Consider the following 26,493-nt stretch of genomic DNA (forward strand, 5'->3'; position numbering starts at 1 on the left):
TGCAAGTTTATCTCACAATTGTGAGAAAAAAGTCAGAATTTCGAGTTAGTATCACGCAATTATGAGAAAAAAGTCAGAATTGTGAGATAAAATGTCGTAATTACCCTTTTTATTTTTTTATTCAGTGGTGGAAACGGGCTTCCATAGTTTCCTGTCATAGCTATGCGCGGATTTGATTTCAAAAACTATCATAACTATTAAACTATACCTAATGATTTTAAATATGTATTTAACTTCAGAATGATCTCAAAGTAAAAGAGGTGCGAAAGTCTGATTTCGTGGTGGCTGTACTTTTAAAATTAAATTTTTATAATCTTAGTCCGAGTCAAGAAGGATTTTGAAAGTCTGACAGTAATGAGTGTCGATTACTACTGTAAGGTTAACCCTGCCTGCTTTAAATGTTTCAAAATGATTAACAGTTAAAAACAGTTGTTTGAAATTTAGAAAAGCAATCAAAAAGTAACCAAATGTAATCGTTTAAATTACTTTAACAAAGTAATTGAAATAGTTGCACCTATTGCATTTATAAAGTAACCTTCCCAACACTCCCAGCACCTCAACAAGTAGCAAATCAATGTCTTCAGGCATACTAAAAACTTACGGTCAGGTGTATTGGGGCAAGTTGGAGCTAAACTCTGTAGGATTTTGACCCTCCAGGAGCAGCTTTGGACTTCCTAGACCTAAATGATGACAGAATGTTAATTTCGGGAGAACTTGGTTATATAGGTTTAACAAAGGAAAGCCAAAATCTTTCCAAGGACCCCGTAGACTTACTCTGCTCACCTGCTTAAGTATGTCCTAGTTGGGAATATTAGTCAAAGGTATGATTTATTTGGACTTTTGAATTGATATGCAAGCAATTTAATGACACATAATTTGCCTATTTTAGTACAAAGCATTTGTTTTATCTCTTTCAGTGCATCCATGGTGGATGCAAATTGTGTTCTGTGCATGTTTTGGTAATAAAAGCAAAGGGACAAAACCATGGGATGCTGTTGTCTTCCCCTTTTGAGTTGTTACCTAGCTACAATGATAAACAGCTGCTGCTGGTGCTCAACAGTGGCACTTGCGTCGATGACAAAAGTATACAGTGATAACCAAATAATGTAGTGGGAAAAACACCTGTAGTGGCCAGAGAGGGTTGAATTCGACTTGAGATTCAGACCACGCATCTCCAGAATAACCACTTCCTTTCCCTCAAATGCAGCTCCTAATGCGCCTCTGAAAGCCCAGAGTCAATGTTCTGGGAAATGGAATCAGCCCTTACTGTAAGAGAATGCCCATAGGCTCAATTAACCTGCCAGCACAGCGCTCTCTTCTCCCTGTGTTAATTAGATGGCTTCGGTGCCTGCCAGCACAGCGCTGAGACGTCGCCGTGCACTGTACAAGAACTGCCGCCGGGGGCGCGGGACACTCCCCACCCACAGCTGCCCACTGATGTCATCTCTAAAGAAATAATAGTGACCAACTTCCAGTTCCAGCAGAATTCCGGATGCACCCCATTTCAAGGTAATGAGACCAATACAAAGCCTTCCTAGAATGTGGACCCTACACTCTCAGAGAAAATATATGAAAGCTCTCATTGGGGCTGTAACCTTTTAAAAGGTGCTAATATGTACACTTCAGGTATTAATATGTACATCTAGGTACTAATATGCACCCTTTAGGGAAAATAAGGTACAAAGGTGAGTCTTTTGAAAGGGTACCAACCCACTGACAGCCTTTTTTCTGGGAATGCACTGGAATTCCTGGGAGACTTCTGCAACTTCCTCTGACAGACATGGTAACACTTTCTCCTTGTCACTCAAGAGAGAGAAGATGAGTCATACAGTTTTGAGGTTTCATGTTTTAAGATACGTGCACGAAGCATCTTTCCCTGACTAATGCGGTGTCCATGTCAGATTTATTTAGCCCAAATGTGATTACTCACGAGCATAATTACTTTAACAGCATTCATTTTCCTCGACACACTCACCCTTGTACTGACGCAACATGGAATACTTCCAGAAAAAAATAAAACGTTCACTGCATAATCAAGCTGCCTCTTGGTGCTAGCGGTAAACTGATCTATACTGGCCCTGAAACGCATATGAAAATGTAATTAGTGCGCTTATTTTGAGTAATGGAGATGAGATTGGATTAGCAGGCTCTGATTCCGTCCTCATCACGGCAGTGGACACATTTTCTTGTCCGCTTTTAGAACCTTGTTAAGACGCGGGAGCTGATGAGGTTAATTTGAGTCTTTCAATGTGGCTTTAATGACTTGAAGGGGCAAATCTAGCAATTGGCAGAACGTGTGGCACGTCCGCATGGACCGAATTCTCATAGGCTTGGATTTGTGATTGGCTGAATGTCAACGAGGCAATTATCTGCAGGGATTCAGGTCGGCCCAGTTGAGGAGCGCCAGGGAAGGTCATCTTGATCCATGGAGGTTAATTAGCTGACCTCATCTAAAGGAGGATAACTTATAAAGATAGCCACCGCTTTTCCATGTTCTGGGCTTAGCACACTGTTGGAGTTGGGAGTATTGTTGCAGTCCTTTTTCATAGCCAGTTTTCTCTGAGCCCTGATCTTCTTCTTGCTGAAATTGTATTCGTTTTTTTTTCTCCATAGCTGCGTCTTTGTCTTCTGAATGCCGCCATTCTTAAACTACCATGCATCTATAATAGATTTGTAGGTTCTTCTGTCTTATGCGTGTGTCTTGTGTCTGGTCAACACACCCACTCTAGACCACAGTGAATGTCAGAGTAGACCGTTGCTGACCCCTCATGACCCTTACAAACGGTGTCATCCATCTCCAAAAGGACAAACAATGAAGTGAACAATAAATTCAAAGGGCTTTCCTTCACTGAAATATGTTCAATAGTAGCTTTAAATGGATGCATTGATTTGCGCTGTCCATGGTACTTTGAAATGTTGCATGCGTGCTTAGTAAATTTGATTTGAAGAACTAATGATGAACAGATGTTTGGATATTGGTACTGGTCTGTATACGTTAATGGATGCATTGCTGAGTTAATTTTTAACAGTTCAATTTTGTTTTGACTTAAGCATTTTTTTTAAATTCCAAATGAATCTTTCTCAAAAAAAGCAATGAAGTATTTGTTCTGGTTGTTTGGTCTGAGCAAGCAAAATTACTTATACAAAGATTGCTTCTAATTAATTACTGTGGTCAGTACTCAAATACACAGGATTTGTTGTTTTTCAAGGATAAAAATGTCAACAATTTAACAAACTGTTGCTCTGCCATGAAAATAGCTGACATAAAGGTAAAAACGGACTAATATAGTGGACTGTGGCCATGTTGTGAATTACATAATGCATTTGTCATGCTTTATTGTTTCCCTGTGAATGGTGGTACCATAGTGCAGTGGTAGTATCACATGGTACTTTAATAAATACCATGCTATGGAATACTAAGCATATTCATAAACTAATGCATTTGAATGATTCTGCAACAGAAAAGGTTTTTTTTCTTTATTTGCCACAGTAGAATTGAATCACAATGCACTAAAAGCAAAGCACTTTATCAACAATAAACTTTGTCCACGCATAGCTCTGATGTTGTTTTCAATCTGTTGCACCACAAGTCAATCAAATGGTGACTAAATGCATAAATAAATATATAATACTCAAAACAAAGACACAATCAGCAAATGAGCATTGCTTTTTTTGTGAGTGTGAGAGCCCTTTCCGCTGTGCCCACATTGTATTCTGTGCTGAATACCACAGTACTCAGGAAATGACCCCCTTATGACATAGTCCTTGTTGCTATGGCAGCGTGGATAGTGATACACTTCCCAATCCCAACAGAACTCAACATATTTTTAATGAAATTGCTTTAGGTGGGAGGTCCGTTGTGAACCTTTGGTCTGTTGTCCTCGATGGATTGCAGATATTTCGTTCTCCTAGATCTAATAAAGAAGAAAGGTTTGTGTGGAAATCTGTTCAGGACACGGCCGTGGCTGTTTGTGCATGCCCACAGGAAAGACAAATCTGTTAAAGTTTAAGGTTCTTTATTTGACACATACATATTACATAAATGCGATGTAATGTAGTGAAATGTGTTTTAGTGAAAAACCCTGATGAAAAATCCAACATAAACCAGCAAGGATTCCAAGCTGGTCCAGGCTGGTTTATGCTGGTATAGTACTGGTCCAGGCTGGTTTATGCTGGTATAGCACTGGTCCAGGGTGGTTTATGCTGGTTAGTGTTGGTATAGTACTGGTCCAGGGGGGTTTATGTTGCTAAGTGTTGGTATAGAGCTGGTCCAGGGTGGTTTATGCTGGTTAGTGTTGGTATAGTACTGGTCCAGGGGGGTTTATGTTGCTAAGTGTTGGTATAGAGCTGGTCCAGGGTGGTTTATGCTGGTTAGTGCTGGTATAGTACTGGTCCAGGGTGGTTTATTCTGGTTAGTGTTGGTATAGTACTGGTCCAGGGTGGTTTATGCTGGTTAGTGTTGGTATAGTGCTGGTCCAGGGTGGTTTATATTGCTTAGTGTTGGTATAGAGCTGGTATAGTGCTGGTCCAGGGTGGTTTATTCCAGTTAGTGTTGGTATAGTGCTGGTCCAGGGTGGTTTATGTTGCTTAGTGTTGGTATAGAGCTGGTATAGTGCTGGTCCAGGGTGGTTTATGTTGCTTAGTGTTGGTATAGAGCTGGTATAGTGCTGGTCCAGGGTGGTTTATGCTGATTAGTGCTGGTATAGTACTGGTCCAGGGCAGTTTATGCTGGTTAGTGTTGGTATAGTGCTGGTCCAGGGGGGTTTATGTTGCTAAGTGTTGGTATAGAGCCGGTATAGTGCTGGTCCAGGGTGGTTTATGCTGGTTAGTGCTGGTATAGTACTGGTCCAGGGTGGTTTATGCTGGTTAGTGTTGGTATAGTACTGGTCCAGGGTGGTTTATGCTGGTTAGTGTTGGTATAGTACTGGTCCAGGGTGGTTTATGCCGGTTAGTGTTGGTATAGTGCTGGTCCAGGGTGGTTTATGTTGCTTAGTGTTGGTACAGAGCTGGTATAGTGCTGGTCCAGGGTGGTTTATGTTGCTTAGTGTTGGTATAGAGCTGGTATAGTGCTGGTCCAGGGTGGTTTATGCTGCTTAGTGTTGGTATAGTACTGGTCCAGGGTGGTTTATGCTGGTTAGTGTTGGTATAGTACTGGTCCAGGGTGGTTTATGCCGGTTAGTGTTGGTATAGTGCTGGTCCAGGGTGGTTTATGTTGCTTAGTGTTGGTATAGAGCTGGTATAGTGCTGGTCCAGGGTGGTTTATGTTGCTTAGTGTTGTATAGAGCTGGTATAGTGCTGGTCCAGGGTGGTTTATTCCGGTTAGTGTTGGTATAGTGCTGGTCCAGGGTTGTTTATGTTGCTTAGTGTTGGTATAGAGCTGGTATAGTGCTGGTCCAGGGTGGTTTATGTTGCTTAGTGTTGGTATAGAGCTGGTATAGTGTTGGTCCAGGGTGGTTTATGTTGCTTAGTGTTGGTATAGTGCTGGTCCAGGGTGGTTTATGCCGGTTAGTGTTAGGGTTGGGTGTTATCTCATGTGATATGCATGCACATCTCGTCAGTAAAGCCGGTTCCTTGATTAGCGGTAAAACTCCATCACCTGCTTTCAAATGGAGCGGCATTTAATACACAGAGCCGTAGATCACTGACAAACTATGCAATATCGCTTTCATTATCGCAGATGAATCGCCTTCGATAATGAACGCGATATTGCCTAGCTTGTCAGTGAACTCTGTGTATTAAATGCCGCTCCATTGGAAAACAGGTCATGGCGATTTACTGCTAATCAAGGAACCGGCTTTACTGACGAGATGCGCATGCATATCGCATGCGGATATACCACCCAGCCCTAGTTAATGTTAGTATAGTGCTGGTCCAGGGTGGTTTATGCCGGTTAGTGTTGGTCCAGGCTGTTTTATTTGGTTAGTGCTTGTATAGTACTGGTCCAGGCTATTTTTTTTCTGGTTAGTGCTGGTATAGTACTGGTCCAGGCTATTTTTTTCTGGTTAGTGCTGGTATAGTACTGGTCCAGGCTGTTTTATGCTAGTTATTAGTACTAGTATAGTGCTGTCTCGGCTGGTTTATGATAGTATAGTGCTGGTCTAGCTGGTGGAAGCATTTCAAGCAGAATGGAGTCGGTGATGCTGATTAAACAGCAATCAGCATGGTCTTGAAGGGTGTAGTATCAGTAGGCCAGCTGTCTGTATGCAAGCAGTGTTTTGGGGACAAACATTTTTTGCTTGAATATTTCTCTAGTTTACCGAATGATGCAAAGGAAAAACAATATAAGATTAAAACATGATTTATTGATTTACAGTGGTGACCAAAATTATTAGAACACTAGTATTTTCACCAGCTGAAATATGGTTTTAAGTCAGTTATGTCTATATTTTGCTGCAGTGTGTCAGCAGGAAATATCAGTTTACATTTCCAAATGTAAATCCAGAGGAACTGTGGCAACGTCTCCAAGACGCTTCAAGAAACCTCCCTGCAAATCTCCCTGAGAAACTATGCGCAAGTGCACCGAGGGCAAAAGCTGCTTTAAACGCAAAGGATGCTCACTCCAAATGTTGATTTAATTTAGTTAATAGAAGTTAATTGATAAAGAAAATCTATTTATGACATTATTTTTGACAGCTTCCTCATTTTACAGCATTATTACACAACTGCCTAAACCTTTTAACAGTACTGTAGCTTTGCAGGGAGGTTTCTTGAAGCATCTTGGAGACGTTGCCACAGTTCTTCTGGATTTAGTCTGTCTCCGTAAAAGAGGATGATTTTACTATGTGCAGTCTAGACCATTAAATATTGTTGAAAATAGTGATAGTGTGCACTTTCAACAATTACTGAAACAGAGTTCATTGAAATAAAGTCAATGACCAAATGCCCAACTACTGGGAACACTAATTGCCATAATGGTAACAGGCTTTGGCAACCTTTGTACTACCATATGAAAGACATTAAAGCTGCAGTCTGTAACTTTTGGCGCTCTAGCGGTTAATAAACAGAACTGTGTGCGTGTTGCGGAAGAACATTGTAGCCGGAGCTACTTCTCTCTGTTTATGTCTATGACGAATCACGCAGGTACCGGGCTACTCTGCAACAGTACCTACCCGAACCAGTCTAAATAGTCCGAATATAAACACTTATTATAGGTGTACTGTAGTGATTCGGGACAAGCCAATAAACACGGTTTGGAAAATCGATTCTTGGTGTACTCGCTTATTATATAAATTTTGTACATTTTGAACACACAAAAGTTACGGACTGCAGCTTTAACTGAAATAAAATAAATATAAGTTATGAAAAATTATTTATTATTTTCAGTTAGTTGCCAAGGCAGCATAATTTAGTTTAATTTGATAACTAAAACTGAAATAAAAATGAATAAAAACTAACACACACACACAATAAACAATAACTAGTAAAAATGACTAAAACATTAATTAAAATCAAAATGTTAAACATAAAAATAAAATTAAATGATTAATAAATTATTAAATGAATTAAAGTATTAATAAAACTATAACAGTATCCCAGTGGTACTAAAATAACACCGATGCACAAATAGAATATGTAATAAATATAATGAACCATCTAGAAAAATATATAAAACTGAAAAATGTAAAAGGGATTAAATGGGAATATTTCTTATCAAATCTAAAATACTGTTATAGTCATATAGCTATACACAGTTTTCGACACGTTTGTCGATTATTTATTTTTTAGGAGAAAGGTCTAATACAAAGTTAAATCTTCTGAGCTATCAAAGAGCAGCTTCTGAGCAACAAAATATAAAGTGGTTGAAAGATTATTTAGTTTGACTTAAAGGAAAATGCATTGCTTGTTTTAGGCTGTACTGATTTGTATTTGTGTTTCTGAGCAGGATGCATGCTGGAATTCTGACGTGTGCATCTGTGTGTGTTTGTTCTCTGACAGCGTCCTCAGGTGCATGGTGTTGCGCTCTTGAATCGGGCTCTTTCAGCGATTTGTCACGGTTCTGTTGGGCCCTGCTGCGACGGCACGTGCCAGATCACCACCGCGGCTCTGCTCCCTGTGTGCCAGACGGCCTCTCGTCGTCCTGACAGCCCACCACTGCTGTCACCCGCCCTGTGCCCGGGCACCGGCTCCCGGCCCTGGCAACACGAGCGCAACCACAACCCCTACCCAGAATAGATGCAGGCACAGGGGCCAGACAGAAACCCCCACAGGACACACACACACACACACTGTGCAGACTGTTCATTTACTCAAGCCGGGATGAGACAAGGTCAGATTCAGACTGACTTTATGATTTCAATTTTGACTCTAAATTCTGACTGGATGAGACGCTCTTAAAGCCACTGTAAAATATTGATATACAACAGTTTAATTCTGCTGGCCTATTAACGCACCATGTTGCTTTGCAACTTGAAATAGTCTACACTTATTGTCAGGACAGTGGTTTATTCTGATTATTTTTTTAAACAGTAAATGTAACTTTATGGATTGATTAATCTTATTTCTTTTGGTGCCGTTTTCTGAGAGCATTGTGCCTACAAACCAGAATTGTAAGTGTTGTGTCTAAAGCAATAAAAAATCATCTCTGTAACTGAAATAAAGTTGAAATAAAATGAAATATAAATAATAAAATAAAAAACAAATGAATGTGAAATATAAATATAAAACTAATAAAAATGGCCAAAGCACCTAAACTAAAAATACAATGAAAACTTAAAATATATAAAATAAAAGTGAATTCTAAATATAAATAAATACTATAATAATATAATAATTAAAAAGATGAATAAAAGCAATTATAATATATAAATAGAAATAGAAGAAATTAATAAAATGGCAAAAGCACAACAAAATTACTAAAACGTAAAAATAAAACATAAAAAAAAGCATTCAAAATATTATTAATAAAAATATAAATAATATTAAAAGCTGTTCAAAACATTATTATTTTAACTTAAATAATACTAACGTAATACTAAATTGTTTTTAAAAAATGTAAAAAATATTTCTTGCTTCCTCCGTCTCTTTCTTTCTTTTACAGTAAATGAGTAATGAATTCTTTGTTGCTCTTGAAGAGGAGGGGGAGTGTTTGTTTCCATGCATTCATTAAACAGCAGCTGAAACTGAATTGGAGAAACGGACACACACACACACACACTTACAGAGGTATGTAAATGAGGACATACCAAAGACTTCTCAGACAAGAAAACAAAACCTTAGTTTATAAATTTAGAAGTATATAATTTAAAAAACCTGGCACACCTTAATGCACGCCTTTGTTGCATGTTCATCCAAAATGAACACATGAAACACACACAGGTTGATGTCATAGATCACATAGTCTGATGTAATCTATCTAAGCACTTTTGGGAGAGACATCATCTGTGTGTGTGTGTGTGCAGACATGTGCAGGTTGTGCCCGAAGCGGTCTGGCCCGATCAGCAGTCTGACAGTGATGAGAGAAGGCGGGGGAGCCAGCTTCATTTGCATAATTATGGTCGTGCTTCCTGAAACACAGCCCCTCCCACCGCCGACCTTTCAGCAACCCGAATACTGAAGAGCTCAGAGACACACAGCCGAGAGTGAGTGTGTTTGATGTTTGTAGATTCTTCTGAGGGTGTTCTCAGTTCTAGTGTTTGTTAGTGCCAGTGCTATTTCAGTATCGTTAAGATATTATGTTTTTTTTTTATTTTGAATAAGTTTAAAAAAATATATATTTTCAGTTTTTATTTTTATTTTATTTAAAGCTTTAGTAATTTATGTGCTTTTTCCATTTTTATTAGTCTTTTATTTTTTTATATATGTTTTGCTTTTATTTATTTTTACTTCAGTAATTTAAAGTTACTCCAACAGCTTAAACTTATTTCAGTACCGAAACATTTATATTTTAATTCTAATTTTAGCTAAAATTTTAGTTTTACTTATTTAATTTTATTAAATTTTTATTTTATTCTAAATATGCATATATACTTTTGTATTAACTTTTCTTTCAGGTTTAGTTTGAGTTATTTTACTAGATCAAGTAAACTAAATGAAAATGAGAAAAGTACTGGAAATGTTTTATGGTTTTAGTTAACTATTATAATCCTGCAAAGTGCACGTAAAATGGAAACTATGGTCAAACTTTATAATGTATAAAATATAATTTTATAATGTGTAAAAATGGGCAAAATTGCAAAGTACATGCACTGTAAAAAAAAAAAAAAAAAAAAAAGAAAAGTTGACAAGAAAATGCTATTTCAGTCTTTCTGCTTAAGAATTTTATGGTTAAATCAATGTAACTTGCAAATTTTTATGTAATTACAAGTGAAATTTACTAGCAGGTTTTGAGTGAAAACTACAGTAAATTAGATGCAAGAAATGAACAGTATTTTACAAACCAAGTAAACCATTTTGTTTGGTAGTTTGTAATTTTCTGAAACTAAATGTTTTCCTGCAGAAATATCTGTGCTGTTAAAGCTCTCAGATGTTTTAGCATCTTTGTCACAGTTTTTGGTTTTGTAAATGCATTGGGACCGGCGTGCTGCCATGTGCTCTGATCAGTGAATAGATTTACAAGTATTGTGTGCTGCTTGTGAACAGGAGGTCCGAGTCTTTTGTGTGGATCAGCTGTGTTCCCCCCACCACAGAAAGCCGTCTGCAAACCTCCTGCTGAATTGTGCCGAGGGTCCGGGGTCCCAAAACACAATAGACGTGCCACGTTTAACTGACACTCCAAACCGGCCGACACTTAACACACACACACACACACACACACACACACAGACAGAGAGAGAGAACGTGATTTGTACTGATATGCATGTTCAAGAATTTTAGTCTTTCTATAGAGAAATTAATTTCTTGTTTCTACTGCAAAAAAATGTTTTCTTGTACAAAAATCTAAACATTCTTAAATCAAGATAAGTTTACTTGAGAAGCAAAATGACTTAAGAAATAGTCTTGTTTTCTGAAACAAAAGATCAATAGTATCTAAACAAAGATTTTCCAATAAATCTGCAATAAGTCTCAAAATTTCTTTATCAGTCTTCCAGAACCAAATGATCTGAGTTGATCTACACTTTTTATCTCTACACTGTAAAAAATGATCGTGATTTTAACGGTAAAAAACTGTGAAAATGCTACGGTAAAAACCTGTTACATGGTTGACGGAAAGTTCTGTTTGAATTTGACGTTTTTTCTTTGAAATAACTGTTGTTTCTTAGTTTTTTCTTATCAGTTATGTTGTTAAATTAATGTTTATAGCATATTTCAGTTTAATGAGTCTCACCATGATGGTGTTTAAAGCTTGTGTGAATGACACTGTGCACCTTCTGTATATGCTATTGTTTAAAAGTTGCTTGTGATGGGCTTTGGCTCATCATGTGACTTTCTCATCATCACCTGCATCAGTGTATTTCAAAGGAACAAAACAGATTTCAGTACTTTAATAGGTTGGTATATTAAGATTATATCAGTTAAAGAAATTACGGTATTTAACTGTAAATTTAAGTTAAAACCGTAAAACCTAAAACGTTGCTATCGTATTTTTTACGGTAGAATTCTGGCAACCACAGCTGCCAGTTTTTTAATGTAAATTTTACGGATTTTTTTTTACAGTGTATACTCTTACTGTAGGACAACTGTTGACTAGTTTGTGTCTTTTTTATTTTACTTCTAGGAGAAACATCTGAGATGAGTTGATATTTCAGTGAAACATACAGTAAGTGGGATCTCCTTCAAATCTCTTGACGTGTGAAAGAGCATCTTCTGAGCAAAACTTTTATTAAGCATGGATGCATTAAATTGATCAAAAGAGACAGTTAAGACATTTATAATGCTACAAAAGACATTTCTCTTTATCAAAGAATCCTGATAAATATATTATGGTTTCCACAAAAATATGAAGCAGCACAACTGTTTTCAACATTGATAATAATCAGAAATGTTTCTTGAGAAGCATATCAGCATATTAGAATGATTTCTGAAGGATCATGTGGAGTAATGATGATGAAAATTCAGATTTACGCGATAGGAATAAATTACGTTTTACAATAAATTCAAATAAAAAATAGTTGTTTTAAATTGTAATAATATTTCAGAATATTAATGTTTTTACTGTACTTTTAATCAAATAAATGTAGCCTTGATGAGCACTTTAGGACCCAAAAAATCTCACTGACCCCAAACTGAATGGTAGTGTGTGTCTATATGAAGAGTTTATTTGCAAAAACAGATAACTCATGGTTTTTATTCTATCATATTTTTATTGTGTTAGTTTTTTTAGTTATTTTTTGTAACCTAGTCAAAATAACCCAACTGCAGTTTGATTGAGATTAATTGGAATGCACAATGAAAAAACATGATTTCTGAGAACTGTTAAAAATCTGTTTTTGCAAATGGACTTTTCATATATAGACTTTTATCTTTCATTGAACACTAAAGGTGACATTGTTAAGGATCTCTGAGCTGCAGCTGTGTGAATTAAACCTTTATCTGCACGTTGGATTAGATGGAAAGTTTTGGTAAAGTGTGTGCCATGCCTAAACAAGCCTTCATTCTCATTCACAGCCGCCATCAGGCTGTGTGTTTTCACTCTACTGTAATTTTGGTTGTGTGTGTGTGTGTTAGTCCACGACAGCAACACCTGCCATACTGGAAAATGCCTTGAGGTTTGTGTGCTTTGCTGTGAGCCTGAAAGTGCAAGTGTTTACTTTCCTCTCCGTCTCTTTGTCTGAGCGCTGGCCAGATAAGAGCTGCCTCCGTTCGTCGTCCGCTCAACCAGTGTTTGCTTCTGAAGAAAGACAGCAGGCGAAGAGAGAGATGACAAACAGACGAGTGCGACCTGCAGCAGGCAGGTGTGACCTCTCTTTACACGCCTGACACACGCTCGTATGAAGAGAGAGATTTGTTTTCATAATGCCACATTGTTGTGACACACCAAACACAAACATGCATTTTAATGCTCTTTCATAGCTGAGGATGCTAAATAGAGATCTCGGTTTAATTCATATATTACTTTTGTTTCAGAAAAAATCCTCAGGAGAATCAAAATAGACACAAATGAGACATTTGTTCATGTACAGTACGGTAAGAAGGCTATAAAATGAAGGTTGAAAGCAGCTCATATCATTTGCTCTTGGATAAATGTTTAAGTTTGTATTAGGGCTAATATTAAAGGGATTTTGTTAATACCATAGTTATATTAATGCTACTGGAAGAGCATTTGTTCATAACTTTGAGAGGACTTATTAAACGTTGCTAGCTAGGATATTGATTGAGCAGGATTTATGCATATTTATTAGTTTTTTTTAAATGTTCTAAGAATGTTTTATTAATGTTCCCATTAAATTTTACTTCTAAATGTTCTCTGAACGTTCAAAACGTCTGGTTGTTTTAATGTTTTTTTCTTGGTTATGCGAATGTTGCTGAAACATTCCATTTTATTATTTTGAAAAGATTACAGGAATGTTTACTTTTGAATGCTCTCTGAACATTCCGAAACAAGTAGCAACATTTAAAAAACATAAAAAAACTGTATATGAACAATGTTTTTTGTGTTAATGAAAATATTACTTTTTTCTCTGAACATTCAGAAATTTAAAAACTATAGCGTTTCAGGAAATAATGTTTAATGAATGATATATCAAATTTTTGTGCTAGTGTTTTGAGAATTTTTTAAAACTTTAAACAAACATTTTATCAAAGCGACTGTAAGAACATCTGTTTATAACTTAGAATGTTTTGAGAACGGTCTCTGTTAGCTGGGTAATTACTGGTACTTTATTGTTAGTGAAGGAAGTGCTATTAATCAGTCTCATTCTCTCTCCCAGCATGCACCAGCTCCATGGATCAGACCTCAGATGATGGATACCAGCTGAAATGTGTCCAGTTAAATCATTAGGACACACGCTACAGGCCAGTCATTCAGAGAGGCAAGTAAAGTCAACATCCAGCCTCTCAATGATGCTGAACTAATGCTGATTGATCACACCGCTGATGCCTGTGTGTGATCGGTTTCATCTGTAAATTATATCGGCTTGTTGTTGGCTGTACCTTCAGATGCCATTACCTTGTTTTGTTCTGGTTTGTAAATGTTGGCCTGTGTGTGTGTGTGTGTGTGTGTGAAAAGGCTTTATCTGCTGTTATCTTCGCCGGCCCGCTTTGCAGCTGCTCTCCACCTGTCACTCACACAGGGAGTGGTGCACATAGTCTGGGGCTGCGCGCGTGTGCATGTGCATACAGGCACGCGTGTGCATTAGTTAGTGATTACGAGGTCGCAGAGGGTTGCATTCTGTAATAAAATACACTGATGGAATGTACGCAAAAAATAATTAATACTCAAGACGAGTATTGCATGTGAAATTTCAAGTAATGATGTTATATATTTGCAGTTTTTGAGCTCATGCTACTAGAGAGACCATTTGTACTCGTTAAAAATATTTGAATTTTTTTTTCACTACAGGGTTAAATGCTAATTTATAACAAGCACTATATGTATATGGTATTGTTTTCAAATAAGGACTTTTATCATACAGTAAATGTTAGAATGGGGCAGGTTGTCACATATATGTTGTGTACAAATTGCATCCAGTTTATTAATTACAATTTATTTCTTCCAAAACAGTAATTAGATTTTTTAAATGTTTTAAACATTTCTCTTTTTAGCTTCATGAATTATGTGTTTTGTGCTTCAATGCTTTACTGTTAGTTAAAATGCCAATGAATAACAAGTAACATTTAAAAAAAAATTTCCCCTCTAGATAGTATTTCATATTCCAAACAAAATATTTTTCTCCAATCAGTGGCAATAAACATCAGGTTCTCATTGTGACAACTTGCCCCAGCATCAGGGTCAATGTGTTTCCTGGGCAATAACAGTGGAAAAGCCCCACAGAAACTAGCCACACAGTCCCTTACAGTATTATTTTCGTGTGAATTTCTTTCAGATCTAAGGCTCTCTTTCTCAGCCATGAGGTGAGGCTGTTTGTGGACGTGTGTGTGTGTGTGTGTGTGTGTGTGTGTGAAGCACTCATGGCCTTTGGGAGGCTGTCTGCATAACAGCAGTGTGTCTGAGGTGCTGCATTGTGGGATTTGGTGTCTATGGTGAATTCTCTCTTCAGCATGTGCGTCTCAGCGCTGCTGGAGAAAGTCCCCTGCATACCGACACCAAGCAAGACTATTTTCTGTTTTCATCACAGTATTTAAAAAAATCAACCAAAAATTCCCCAAAACTTTGGTTCAAATTTGGGATCACTCCTGATCGCAACCAACCCAGAGACTCCCGGTATAAATTAGATTTATATTAACTTATTCATTCAAGAAATGTCATGATTTTAAGAAAAATGGCAATAAAAATAAATACAATTGAATGTTAATTATTAAATTATGAATTTAATATAATGATTTCATTATTAAAATATCTGCAGATTTTATTTGGATTTTTTTTTTTTTACATGTACATTATACTTTTTAGGTGCATTTTGCATTTTAACTGCTTGTTTAAAAAGTGCATATTTTATCTTGTCTTTTTGATGAGTTATACAAAAAATAGAAAAATGTTTAAAATAGTTTAAACGAGTTTGATGAATGTATAAGAATGGCATCAAGAGTTGCTCTTATAATTTGATTGGTTGCTGTTTTAAATCACTATACTGTGTTGTGTCTTGTGCTGAGAGCTTGTGAAATAACTGGACCGTTCATGAGTTTGAGCTTGCTGTTGATATGGAGGAAGCCTCAGGATGCAATTAGTCACAGACAAACAGATTGTTTTAGGTTGATGTGTTTTATTAAGTGCAGACGTATCTTGGTACAGAATCCAGTTGGACAGATTACATTGAAGATGAAGATGATGATGATTTTCTCTCTTCACAGTGTCTGGGTTTCCACATGACAGCAGATTGCTGGAATGTCACATCACGAGTGGATCCCAATTTGACTTTTTGGACTGTTTATTATTGTTATTATTATTATTAATATTATTATTAAGTATTTTTGGACAAATAGCAGGACTGCAGAAACACACAAGCGCTGAACATGTAGAAAATAAAAATAAATTAATAAACGATTGTATCTAATGCAAAGTGAATTTCAGACTTTCAGCATTGACAAAGATCGATCTTTAGATCAATAAATGAAACATTTGGCTGTCAAGACAAAATTCAAATCAATCACAAATGAATTAGGCAAACAAATAATTTAAATAAAACATTTGAAATAAATAATAATCGATAAATAATCACAAACACACACACACACACACACACACACACACAAGAATAATAATATAAAAAGTATTATCAGCAACCGCAATCACTCCAACATTTACATGATTAAGGCAGTTTTACAGCATGTCAAGATCTAATTCAAGGCATTTCTGGCTACGCTAAAGGGAGAAACCCTTGTCAGTAGGTCGTTTGGAAAGCTACAGTCAAAGTCCACAGATTCACAAGCTCTATTAAAGCTAGAGACGATGGAAACGTATGTACAGCCTGTGAATTCAAGGCATGTTCTAGGATTTCTTAGGTCTAAAAGCTAAAAGCACTTGTGCGGAGATCCTAGAAAAATAAGCGAACAGTCTAACCTGTTGTAGATCAACTACCTTAGATTTGAAAACAGTCTCGTCTGGTGCTCATCCAGGTCGCTTCTGTGGGTTAATGCAGCGCTTGCTTCCCGACCCGGTTTAAGGCACAGCTTTGCCTCAGCAGGCTGGACGCACCGGCATCTGAAGCAGGATCACCTGCCTGTTTTCCGACGGGTGGCATTTGTTGATGTGTCTCGTGAGTCCCGGCGAGCTGTAGAACATGGCGGGGCAGTATTTGCAGGGGTAGATCTGCGCCGAGTGCTGCAGACGGATGTGCCGCTCCTGGCTCACTCTGCTGGGGAAGTTTTCTCCGCACACCGGGCACAGGTGGCACTCAGACGCGCTCAGGTTCAGCGGCGCCTGGCTTTGGGTTTTGTCGCACGCGTCGTGGTGCGCCATCACATGCTTCTTCAGGTACGCCTGACGCTTGAACCTCTTCCCGCAATGCTGGCAGTCGTAAAGCCCGTCTTCGGAGCCGGATTCGGAGAGACCGGGACTCGGAGTGTCTCTGTCGCTGGAGGTCTCTTCTTTCTCGAGCGTGGGGGTTTTAGTGCTCTCCGGGTTCTGCGGCGCCGTTTTGGGTTTGTGCCACCGCCGGTGCGAGGCCAGGTTCGCCGGGCAGCTGAAGAGCTTGTCGCACTCTGGGCATCTGTACTCGATCCGGACGATTCTCGAGCATTTGTGTTGGGCTAGAGAGAAGGGATCGGCGTAGGCTTCTCTGCACAGCTGACACACGAACTCGCCTAGCGGCTTGTCGCCGCCTGCGCACTGAGATCTGGGTTTTTGCTCCACCGGACCTTCTTTGATCTTCAGTCCCAGCACCGGGGAAGTGGTGACTTCGTCCTCGAACTGCAATTTCCGCATGGCTTTGGCTTTCTTGGATGCTGGTTTGCCTTTGCGCTCCGCGTCTGGCGCGGGCCGTTTGGTGGTTAATGTGGTGCCGGTTCGCGTGCTGTTGCTGGTGCCAATTTTAAGATCCACGGGCGCGAACGGCGCATGGTCGGAGCCGCTGGGCGCCGCCGGGAAGGACTCCGCCGAAATGGGCGATCCGAGATTGAAGCGCCTTTCCAAACACGCCCTCTCGTGCTCCCTGCTCACGGGTCGGGTCGGGCTGTACATGGGTCGGTAGACGATCTCCGGGTTCCCAAACTGCACCGGCTGCGCCGAGTCCGTGCGCGGCGACGCCGGGCGGTGCGCGCTCGCCGCGTCCTGCTGCGCGCTTGGAAACGCGCACTGCTCATCCTCCTCCGAGCGGACGCGGTACGAAACAGGTGTCGCTTTCTTATTTCTCTTGACTAAAAATCCCCTCGGCATCTTCGCCAGCTGAAAGGCACTTCAGACGGGTTGGAATCAGAGGCACACCTGGTACTATAGTTGGACGCGTGCGGCGATCTTTCCATCACGGAGGCATAGCAGCATTCTTTTTAAGCAAGAATGATGACATTGTTCTCGCCCCTCGCTGCCTCGTCCAATCAGATGGAGCTGGAATCCCTATGGATTCGGAGATGGGAGGGTCCGCAGATTGCTCGGGCAGATGTACCTGAGGTTTATTATATTAGGATGCTTTAGGCACACGCTGGTTCCTCCTCTTTTCACGCTTTGATGCTTCCCGTCAATGCACACGTGCCCTGCCTTTGTCAGCATCCTTTAGGGGCTCCTTCACTCTTAGAGCATCAGAATTTCAAATTAAAAGGGGGGAAATGGCAACAAAGAAGTTCCGTTTTTAATGCTCAAGCGCGCAGAGCGGCGCAGTTTTAACCTGAACGTCCCTAAATCGCTTCGTGCTGCAAAAAGGCTCGCAAGTTGCATGCGTCATTTGTCTCGCGACTAATTAAATGTATAAATCAGACGCCCGTGGGCTCAGGACATGTGCGACAGTTGAATGTGGGACGTATTAATCACTCATTGCGCGCATACATAATTCATAAAAGAGGCTCCTCTCGTTTGCATCACAAAAGACACGCTTGCGCAACGGCAGGGACAGACGCACACCATCCTTCTGTTCAAACGGACTCGTTCATGTCTGCAAACTCAGGAATTGTGCTCGTGTGTGATGTCATTCCAATGCAACGGTCTCGTCATAGCGGAATTTATCGTAATCTCCCTCGTTTCGATCGGAGAACGTCGCAAAAATTGCGTTAATGTAATTGCAGACGAGCACATTTGTTGCACGTGATTTCATAACTCTTCATGAGCATTTTTGTGAATGCATGCATTTTATGTTATTTACACACACAAGACGCGTTTTTGGGGACCAGATGGGCTACATGCATAATTTGAACAACACATTTGTTGAATCTGATGTTTTTTTTTATATTTTATTTGATTAAACTTGATGTGCAGCTTAGAGGAATAACATTTATTTCCACATACATTACCCAACTTTTAGCTTAATGTGCAAGATGGTTTACTTGCCAAACACATCATGTGTAAGTTTTATTTTATTTTATTACATTTGATGTGCATTTTAGAAGATTTTTTTTATTGCATTTGTATTTTATTTTATTACACTTGCTGTGTAGTTTTGTATTGCATTTTCATTTTTTTATTACATTTTATAATGTTATTTTTTATTATTGATGTGCATTTTAGAAGAATCTTTTTTTTAAAACTTATTTTATGATTATAATCAATGTGCATTTTGGTGGAACCTATGTTTATGTTAAATTTTATTTTTTATTTAATTTCCACATTTAACTTTGAGTTTAAGAGGCAAGATGGTTTACTTGCCTATAAACCCATTTGTTGCATATGTTTCATACAAATCTCATTTTTATGATTACATTTTTTTATTTGATTTTTCATATCTGTTCTGCTCACATTACTCATCAGAGCTAAATGTACTAAAATACATGAGCTCTGTGACGTGGGACTGTTGGATCATGCATCTGTGATTTTCTGCCACACATTCATTATCATACAGCTGCTGCTGCGCTCCATCTTTACAACCGGTCAGATTCCCCTCATTCTGCTGCTCTTATCTGCCCCACCGCACCGCTGCGTTCACAGCTCCACATTAAATAATACTGGACTTTCAAAAGAGCAAAGTCAGATATTTTAATGAATTGTCACCCAATACACACCAAACATTTGTATTTGACAAAAACAAGCATTATTTATTTGCTTTAGTTCTTTGAGCCCCAACCCCCACAATGTGTTTCCCCCCAAACATATGGTGCAGCGAATGTAGCAAATAAAGAAATCAAAGACAAAGTACTGAATAAATACTTGTAAATATCAAATGGATATTGATTACAGCAGTCCCGGCCGGGCGTACATAGTCAGATGGTATCTGTTGTACTTCAGATAATCCAGAACACTCTTCCTCAGAGCAGAATAAGGCTCGCTTTTCTGAAACACCTCGCTGAGACTCATGGACTGATCAGACTCTGCTTTATCGTCCACTATCTTCTGAAGAGCCTCTTGAATCGACAATGAACCATTCTCACCCTGTGAAGACACAAAAGTCTTGTTTTTTTTGTATTGTAGTATGAAAATCTTATTTTATTGCTATTTATTTATTTATTTATTTATTATTTGTCAGTGTGCTTGAACTTGCAATTTAATTTTTTTTATTTTGCTGCATTTTTATTATATTCATTTCCACATAATTAATAAATTTTCAGTGTGCATTTAGGAGGAACTTGTGATTTTAATTTTCTTTTTTTGCTGCGTTTTTATGTTTATTTCCACATACAATATACAATTTTTCATTTAACGGGCAAGATGGTTTTCTTATCTAACCTGAACCATTTGCACTGTGGATTTTTTTTTTTTTTTTTTTTAATTTACGTTTATTATTTATTTCCACATACAGTATATAAAATCGTTTACTTGCCAAACTTGGACAAACACATTTGTTTCATCTGAAATCTGATGTGAAAGATTTTATTTTATTTTTAAAATCTGATCTGGTTGTAATTCAGCCCCACCAGAGCTAAATGCATATAATACATTGCATTAAAATGACTGGTGCGTGAAATGTACAGGTTCAAAATGTTTAATAATTGCATTAAAGTGTGAATCTGACATCAAAATATGTTCTGGAAAGACCTTTTACAGAACAAATGCTTCTAAAAGAGATGTAAAAGTAAAGGAAACTGACCTCTAGTTTAGCCGAGTCCATGATTTGCCGGACTTCCTGTTCAAAGTCAGCGAAGCGGTCGTGATAAAGAGCCAAGCACCAATTCTCTCTAAAATAACTGGAAAAAGGGAAATTTAAGAAGTCACATTTGGATTTAAAGACATAGTTCACTTGAAAAAACAAAACTGTCAAATTTTGTGTCATTACTGTTGTCCTTATTTCTACTACTTGCTAGACATGCAATGTTTTATGTCTTTTTTGTCTTTTTTTAGAGCTTGACAGATGTGGCCACTATGAATTGTGATGGTCTGCATGAAGATTCATCAGAACTGTTTCTTTTGCATTCCATGGAAAACATAACAGCATACAGGTGTGAAACGATGCGAGGTTGAGTAAACAATGACAGAACGAACACACACACACACACACACACACATTCCACTTAGCATGCTCATCTAATATGCTCCATACAGCAGCACAGTCGATCAATTATGTTCACAGGTCTTGATGATCGGCTGTTTTGTCATTCAGAGTCACAACAAAAGAGCGGTGAAGAATCCCATTTTAATAAGTGTGATCAGCGCTGCTGGGTGGCTTAACTATTGTCTCGTGGCGCTGTGGAAAGCGGATTGCACACCTGCATAAACAGATTAGTAATGCAGGACAATGACTCTGATGGTGGAGGGTCAGTGGTGTTAAAATTTAGGAGCAGAGGTCACTCCGTCGGAAAGAGATCATCATATAAAGTGTGACCAGATGAAGAAAGATACGATTAAGTTTTGGAGTGTCATAAATAATCCTGTGCGTAATTCAAGAGAATTAGTTGTTTGATTTGGTGTTTAGGTATTGAACTGAACAATCAAAATGGGCTGTAGTGTAAATTTCACAAAACCTCTCAAGAACATCTAGATCTAGATATTTCACCATAAAACCAAGGGGCAAAACTTCTGTTCTGCCTTTAATGTAAAAAATAAATGAAAATTTAAAATAAAAATGTTTGATAATGGTAAATACATTTAATATATATATATATATATGTTATTATTTATTGTTCTGCCATTAATGCTTATTAAAATTAAAGTAAAATTTTGTACAGTAATGGAAATCTAATGAGAATCGGCAATGACAAGAATGGAAATTCTCAACATTAAAACATCCCCGGTTACAAATTTGATGCTAAAATGTTTTGTTCATGTTCCATATTTTTTTTTCTCCCCCTTTTGCTTTTAGGGTTGTTCCATTTTATCACAGTGAATAAGGTATCATGTTAAATGGGTGTTTTTATGAGTTTCCAAGAATGTTTATTAGGTTGTAGTATCGAAAGTTTTCTTCATTTGTAGATCCGAAACTCAGATTTAGTCTTGAAGATGAAATCTGTATCTTGTCATTTAGAATCAGGCCTGATTTTAGTCTGTTTAGAGTATAAATGCATCATCCGACTGTGACAGTAAAATGAATTTCTGACTGTAAGATTGACGTAACGCGGTTGAACCTGTACATGTCATGGACCAAACCCTCGTCGTAGCGTGAGCAGAGATGATTCAGCAGCAGCTGGTGTTTCCTGTAGAGACACAGGAGGTCGGAGACGGGAAGTGTGTTCTTAGAGAGGCACGTGATGCTCTCCACCACATCGTGCGAGCTGAGATGCAGATGGAAGTAGTTCCCTGTTTCAGTGCGGCCCGTCACGATGTCACGACCCTGCAGGATGCGAATAATAAAGATGAACCTTTTAAGCTCTTAATGCAACACTTAAACTCTTGGTTAAAGTAATCTAGGACTGTACTGTGATAGAATGCAAACTCATCTTTGTTTAGACCATAATACCTTCTGAGCTGCTATTTTGTTGCCGATGGCAGTTGGTTTTGTGACATGGAGGTAATTGTAGCCACCTGGTAATCTTCCCCCTGTGAATGTGAGATTTATTATAAATTATTCCTCATAACTCTTGTTTTTACAAACACAATTAATAGTATTTTCACCCGAAATACCACAGATATGATTAGAAAGCTGTTTATCTCATATCAGACACTGTGTTCTGTGTAACAGATGGTCCATTCTGCTATAATCACTTAGCCCTTGATTAGATTATGCAAATGAACTGTCAATAGTTTGGTGTCAGTCAGAATTAGATGAGGGGGAAAACTGGGTGACGCAACACATGTTAAACATTTTAAACTCCTGCACGGCTATAAAATGGGAGAAAAGTATTAAAATCCTTATAAAAACGATCAGTGGATCCTCTAATAAACTCACAATGAGCACTTGACTGATTATTGCAGGAGCAAATGAAATAGGGACAATTTATGTAAAAATGTAAGGACTAAAAGGAGGTTTTTACACCAAGTATATTTTTTAAGTATATGCTATAATGTTATAGAATGTTATTGTTGCTAGGGGTTGTTAGGGTGTTCTAAGTAGTTGCTAGGGTGTTTTGAGTGGATTTTCTAGAGTGTTCTCATGGCCTCGGGTGTTCTAGTCAGTTGCTAAGGTGTTCTGAGTGGATTTAGGTGTTTTAGGTAGTTGCTAAGGTGTTTTGAGTTCATTTTAGAGAATTTTTCCAGAGTATTTTGGTTGCTAGGGGGTTGCTAGGATGTTCTAGGCAGTTGCTAACGTGTTTTGAGCGAATGTTCTAGAATGTTCTTGTTGCTGGGGGTTGCCAGGGTGTTCTTAGCAGTTGCCAAGGTGTTTGAGTGCATTTTAGAGCATTTTTCCACAGTATTTTGGTTGCTAGGGTGTTTTAGGCAGTTGCTAAAGTGTTTTAAGTGAACATTCTAGAATGTTCTTGTTGCTGGGGGTTGCTAGGGTGTTCTAAGCAGTTGCTAAGTTGTTTTGAGGGGATTTTCAAAAGTGTTCTCGTTGCTAGGGTGTTCTAGCTGGTTGCTATGGTGTTTTGAGTGAATGTTCTAGAATGTTCTTGTTTGGGGTTGCTAGGGTGTTCTAGGCTGTTGCTAAGGTGTTTTAAGTGAATTTTCTTGTTGCTGGGGGTTGCTAGGATGTTGTTTAAAAGAGCCTACACTGAAGTGACTGTGATGTTTTGTTCTAGGTACTGCTTAAGAAATTCAGAAGGAGAAATGGTGACCTTGGATCTTGGCCTGATTATACGCAGGAATGAGGTGGTCGTGGTCAGACGGTGGGCCGGCGGGATGCTCCAGGGTCGGGTCACATAAGGGCAGGACAACAGATGCCAAACTCTGCCCCACCTCCTTACAATTAAAGCAGGAGTCGCTCCACTGGTCGGCATGGTAACGGCGGGAGTATTTGGTCAAGGGGCCTGCGGCGTATATGGAGGGGTCGTTGGTGTGGAAGCTGGAATCTATGACCAAACGCCCATCCAACACCAAACAGGCATCATTGATGGCCTTGAAGGCGTCGTAGTCGATGGTTTTATGAGAGAAGCTGAAGAACACCTATGAAAATTGAATGCAAGTTGGAGACCATGTGAGATATTTGTGTTAAAATGGACATAGATGCTGGTGTTTTCCAAAATAACGATGGACTAAACATCCCACAGCCATTAAATGAAGAGCTGATGGATGCTTGTTAAAGAGTCAAAATGTCCTTGATCTTATGAAATAAAACACTTTGTTATGTCACTTTCAGAATTCAAAACGTCATAAAAAAAAAATAAAAAGTTTTAATGCACAGCAGCAAGATAAAGGGAATGTTTAATAAAAAATAATTTAGTCTTTCACTCCAGAGGAACAGTTTCACTCACCGCACACTCCAGTCGAAGAGTCTGAGCATCAGTGGTGAAGGTCACTGAAGTCACGGGATCTGTGTGTCGTCCATCATTGATGTGAGTCAGCAGGCAGTCGTGATGCACATGAACCTCCTCTTTTTCTAGAGCCTGTTTCACTGCGTGTTCCACTGAACCGTTGGGGAAACAGGAAGTTGGGTTGTCTTCGGGAGGATGGACCACATGAATCCGGCGGCCGCTCACACCGAGATGCATGAGCGTCTCCACGCAGGTGAACACGTCTATGGTGTTTCCATATAGCACAGCATCACCTGCCAACCAGTCAAACATCATTTTGTGTTTGGTACACACTTCACATTTAAAAGATTGACCTCATGTGAAATGGATGAAACACTGGACTGTATTACATCCGTACCAATGAGAATTCATCAAGTTACATTCCTTCCAATAAAAAGCTGGTTTACTTAACTGTAAAATAAACTTAAGGCCATTTAGCCTCCACAAGGGGGAAGGGAAGCAATTTATTACGGCCGTTTGGAGAGATAATATCAGTGGCTGTGAAACAGAGAAGGGTCACTTAGCAACCCGGAGAAGGTCCCATTAGGTTAGATAAGGGGAAAGAAAGGAATACGGAAGAGAAGATGAAGGAAGTGATGTCCTTTCACTGCTGCACCCAAACAGTGTCAGAAACGCTCTCACACCATCAGTGCTGGATTGATTTAATTGAGATCTTTTGTGAAGGAAGGTCTTTGATGTTAACATTAGAGTCCTCAAGGATGAAAACTAATCAGACGGAGCTCAGAAAGACACGCTGACAATATAAGGCACACATGCACGATTCTGTATAATGACAGATGATTAGTTTGAAAAACCATTGCATAGATGAGCATTACTTTTGCCATGTTTACTTTATATAATATATCAGAATAAAACATTGTAGGATTAATGTATACAAAATAATATTGAATGTGGGTCAATAATGCAAGCTAAATTTTGAAAGTACTTATAATTTAAAAACTTTACAAAATGTATAAACTCTTTTATAATAGTTTAAATGAACATTAGAACATTATTCATTTTATTCCATCTGATTTTAATTATTAATTAAATGATTAGCATTATTATACTAGCATAATACACACTATTGATCAAAAGTCAAGGTTATAATTGTAACTGTACTATAACATAACTATAACTGTACGATTTTATTCATTTATTTGATTTCCCCATATGAATATATTTTAAGATGTAATCTATTCTTCTGAATTTTACTCCAATCTTTAATGTCACATGATCCTTCAGAAATCATTCTAATATACTGATTTGCTGCTCAAGAAACATTTATTATTTTTGAAACCAGTTGTGCTGCTTCATATTTTTGTTTAAAATAAAAATCTAAGAATCTTGGGGGATTTTTTTTCAGGATTCTTTGATGAATAGAAAGTTGAAACAGAAATCTTTTGTGGCATCATAAAAGTCTTTACTGTCACATTTTGTGAATTTAATGCATCCTGCTGAATAAAAGTATTCCTTTCATTAGTATTAACTGATGCGCGGTCACAGGTGTGTGTAAATTGTCTTTGAACGTGAATCATCCAATCAGATTAGAGAGCCAGACCTGTCCGTTTTATAAATGCGGCTTTGTCTTCTATACATCTCACGCATTCAGTCCCGTAGCTCCTGTCTTCAATGCCATATTTACGGCAGTTTATGTTAAACAGCATTGATTTACATATCATCTGTCTTTCCTCATGCAGGGCTGAATAGCTAGAGAAGGTCTTGTCTCGCTAAAGCCCTGTCCATGGTGCTGAAGCACAGCCAGCGCCGCACAACTCGGATGCTTTCAACCACAACAGGATTTCTGCCAAAACTATTATCAGGTAATTTGTGTTGACAACTTACTCGGAGCCAGACCCAGCGATGCCTCTCTGGTTGACCCAAATACAAATTCTCATGCCACTAAATTGATATCTTTCATATGCAGACGGTATAATTAGCATTCACTGATAATTGCGCTACTTCCCGGATTATTAAAGGAGGCTGTAATTAGTAAATATAATAGGCTTAATAAGACAGATAACGGTGGCTCATCCCTGCCCGTGCAGATTAATTCTTAGCTCACCCTGCAATATTAATATTCCCCTGTAAATGGATGGA

At 38.4% G+C, this 26,493-nt stretch overlaps 2 protein-coding genes and 1 long non-coding RNA gene across 7 annotated transcripts in view; 1 reads left to right on the top strand and 2 right to left on the bottom strand.

Annotated features, from left to right (window-relative positions):
• The window catches only part of LOC306843456, a 38,669-nt gene extending 14,851 nt beyond the window's left edge, over nt 1–23,818 (top strand). For 3 of the 5 annotated variants that reach the window (XR_013781843.1, XR_013781846.1, XR_013781847.1), the window contains 9 exons: nt 1,336–1,509; nt 7,936–9,162; nt 9,399–9,578; nt 11,654–11,695; nt 12,722–12,830; nt 13,003–13,062; nt 13,806–13,907; nt 20,912–21,009; nt 23,683–23,818. This is a non-coding gene — a long non-coding RNA (uncharacterized lncRNA). The remainder of the gene's footprint in view (nt 1–1,335; nt 1,510–7,935; nt 9,163–9,398; nt 9,579–11,653; nt 11,696–12,721; nt 12,831–13,002; nt 13,063–13,805; nt 13,908–20,911; nt 21,010–23,682) is intronic. The other 2 variants (XR_013781845.1, XR_013781844.1) reach the window with 2 other exon arrangements.
• Nucleotides 16,617–18,827, bottom strand: LOC306843892 (insulinoma-associated protein 1a-like). The gene has a single exon (XM_079375597.1). The coding sequence runs from the start codon at nt 17,867–17,869 to the stop codon at nt 16,673–16,675; it is 1,197 nt and encodes a 398-aa protein (XP_079231723.1). The 5' UTR covers nt 17,870–18,827; the 3' UTR covers nt 16,617–16,672.
• Nucleotides 19,358–26,493, bottom strand: part of cfap61 (cilia and flagella associated protein 61) — a 34,926-nt gene continuing 27,790 nt past the window's right edge. Inside the window, exons 21-26 of the mRNA XM_079374977.1 lie at nt 24,355–24,647; nt 23,719–24,046; nt 22,464–22,543; nt 22,132–22,337; nt 20,661–20,757; nt 19,358–20,005 (exon numbers count right to left, since the gene is read on the bottom strand). Coding sequence (XP_079231103.1) covers nt 19,808–20,005; nt 20,661–20,757; nt 22,132–22,337; nt 22,464–22,543; nt 23,719–24,046; nt 24,355–24,647 — 1,202 coding nt within the window. The 3' untranslated portion in view covers nt 19,358–19,807. The remainder of the gene's footprint in view (nt 20,006–20,660; nt 20,758–22,131; nt 22,338–22,463; nt 22,544–23,718; nt 24,047–24,354; nt 24,648–26,493) is intronic.

Source organism: Barbus barbus (assembly GCF_936440315.1).
Source record: "Barbus barbus genome assembly, chromosome: 24".
Taxonomy (NCBI): domain Eukaryota; kingdom Metazoa; phylum Chordata; class Actinopteri; order Cypriniformes; family Cyprinidae; genus Barbus; species Barbus barbus.

Bases quoted from the DNA above. Each gene is read 5' to 3' on its own strand.
- LOC306843892 (XM_079375597.1), bottom strand. From the start codon at position 17,869: ATGCCGAGGGGATTTTTAGTCAAGAGAAATAAGAAAGCGACACCTGTT.